The 2,367-nt window shown below is 41.9% G+C and overlaps 1 protein-coding gene across 1 annotated transcript in view; it reads left to right on the top strand.

Annotated features, from left to right (window-relative positions):
• Nucleotides 1-2,367, top strand: part of Tmem242 (transmembrane protein 242) — a 29,070-nt gene that overhangs the window by 5,340 nt on the left and 21,363 nt on the right. The window contains exon 3 of the mRNA XM_021149728.2: nt 1,201-1,338. Coding sequence (XP_021005387.1) covers nt 1,201-1,338 — 138 coding nt within the window. The remainder of the gene's footprint in view (nt 1-1,200; nt 1,339-2,367) is intronic.

Genomic DNA, 2,367 nt, shown 5'->3' with positions numbered 1-2,367 from the left:
TACACAGAGAAACCCTGTCTCGAAAAACCACCAAAAAAAAAAAAAAATCTTTTCTGCAAAATGTCACCCACATTATTTTGAACAGAGGATATGAGTATCATTTGATAGAAGAAAAAACGTGTCTAGATTTTTTTTTTAAACTTAGAGATCAATCATCAGTATCAAAAATCTACTAGAATTCATTTTGGAAGTATGGAGACAATAACTAATGTTTTCACCTCACAAGTTAAGTGACTGATATATAAATATTATTGTACCTGTTCCTAAAGATCTGAGGCAAAATTGAGATTCTGTTGCAAATCTCTTGAGTTATTTTCATATGACTATCTTTTTTATTTGATCTGGTAAAACAAATATGGATTTGTATTGGTGTGTGTGTGTGTGTCTAAAATTTCTGTTTTTACCAGGCTCCAAATGGCTACTTCATTTGTTTCTAAAATAAAATTGATGCAAGGCCTATGAACTGGTCCCAACAAAATGATATTGGTTGATGGTCTTGCTTCTCAGTGGAGATCGAGGCCCAGTTAAAAGGCAGGGTGCTGGTAGAACCAGCAGAAACTGTCACAATGTGGGAAAAGAGTAAGATTTTAGAGTATATGTGTTTATAATAGAAAATGGCTACAGAAAGATTTCAGCAATCTGTTGAGGTCTAAAATATCTACCAAAAGTGTTGGTCAGCTAGCATTTAGCATTTGCCGTCTGTCCTTAATGATCTTTGTGATGCAGGTTAGCAGACAGGCTTTCTTCATTCCAGGAACGGCGCCTACCGTCACACTGCACATTTGCATAGGAAAGGCCTGTACTAAGAAGTATGCTAAGCAGTGTACAGAAAATTACTCTAACAAAGAGAAGAGCTTTAGTGAACTGAGATGAATTTTTCAGGTGGAAGACAGAGTGTTATAAAGCCATCATCCCCTATCAGATTAGCTAAGTCCTCAAATGCTGTTTAATGAAAATGCCAGTGGATCTTGATGCAATGTTCTAGATTTTTCTGGAAGGATAAGTGGCCACGGTGTGCCCACATTCAAATGTCTGTAGTCAGAGACCTCATGTCTTACCTAAGTTGTGAAGGTGCTACTCAGCCTTGGGCTGCGCTAGCTCCCAGGGCCACGCTGCTTACCTGGGAGGACTGTAATTGTCTCCTAATACTTCTAGAACATTCACTGAGTATTTTACCCAAGCTTTCTGTGTTCATTCCAGGGCACTATGGCCACGGCTGCCTTACCAGAGAGTGGGTCTTCCCTTGCCCTTCGAGCCCTGGGCTGGGGTTCTCTTTATGCCTGGTGTGGAGTTGGTGTGATCAGCTTTGCAGTGTGGAAAGCCTTAGGAGTTCATAGCGTAAGTACCTCGCCTTGTGATAGCTGCCTGGTGACTTGGTGTTGTCTAAAGTTCTTGGTTTTCAAATTTGCATATATTTTGGTCCCTGTCTTCTGAAGTAATGACCCAGAATATGACTAAATTCTTCCCAATATGTAGGCAGCTTGTTACTAGTAACTTATAAATATGTTTTTCAAATATAATTAATGACTGATTCAGAGCTGATGCCTTTTCTGTATACATTGGTTTATTTGTTTAATAAAGTCAGTGATTGGAAACTACTTTGTATATTGCTTGACATCCGTATATATAATAAAACATTTTAATTAATTACTCAAATTATTAATGTGTTAGATACATGTTTCAGAGAAAAGTTCTAAGCACCCATGCATGTGTGTGTGAATGTATGTGCACACGTGGGCATGTGTCTGTAAAATAGAAACCTTGAACTAAAAATTACGCACTACGAATGACTGGTTTCTTTGTCTTAAATAATCAGTGAGCAGCCCTGTGGACCAGGCTGTCCAGGCAGTCGGTAGTATTGATGGCACAGATAAACAGCTTCCTCATATCCCAGTCAGCATTGGGTGGGAGAGTGGGGTGTAAGTCCTGGATGTCTCCAGGCACTGTGGCGAGCACCGAGAAGGTGGATGGGGACAGCGTGAGAGGAGCAGGTGTTGGATAAATCGGGCTCAGTGTATGACTTGTGAGCTTGAGCTATCTGTTAGATAGGCTCGTTGTCCTAGGCACTGTTTGATTGCCGCGAGGAGACACCGTGCCCCTGACCAAGGCACCTCTTACAAAGGAAACCTCTCGTTGTATTCTTCGCTCACGGTGTACGCGAAGACATGGTGTGCCTGCGCTCACCTCCAGCTTTACTGCACCGCCACTGTTGCCTGTTCATCTTCCTCACAATGGACTGGGGACTCCCTAGAAAGGTCAGAAAACCTGTCACCGGAGGGCTGTTGGTGATTGTTGGTGACTGTCAGCGGAGGGCTGTTGGTGATTGTTGGTGACTGTCAGCGGAGGGCTGTTGGTGATTGTTGGTGA

This window comes from Mus caroli, chromosome 17, assembly GCF_900094665.2.
Source record: "Mus caroli chromosome 17, CAROLI_EIJ_v1.1, whole genome shotgun sequence".
Classification (NCBI taxonomy): domain Eukaryota; kingdom Metazoa; phylum Chordata; class Mammalia; order Rodentia; family Muridae; genus Mus; species Mus caroli.
The sequence above is the reverse complement of the archived record's forward strand: the minus strand, read 5'-3'. Positions and strand labels throughout refer to the sequence as shown.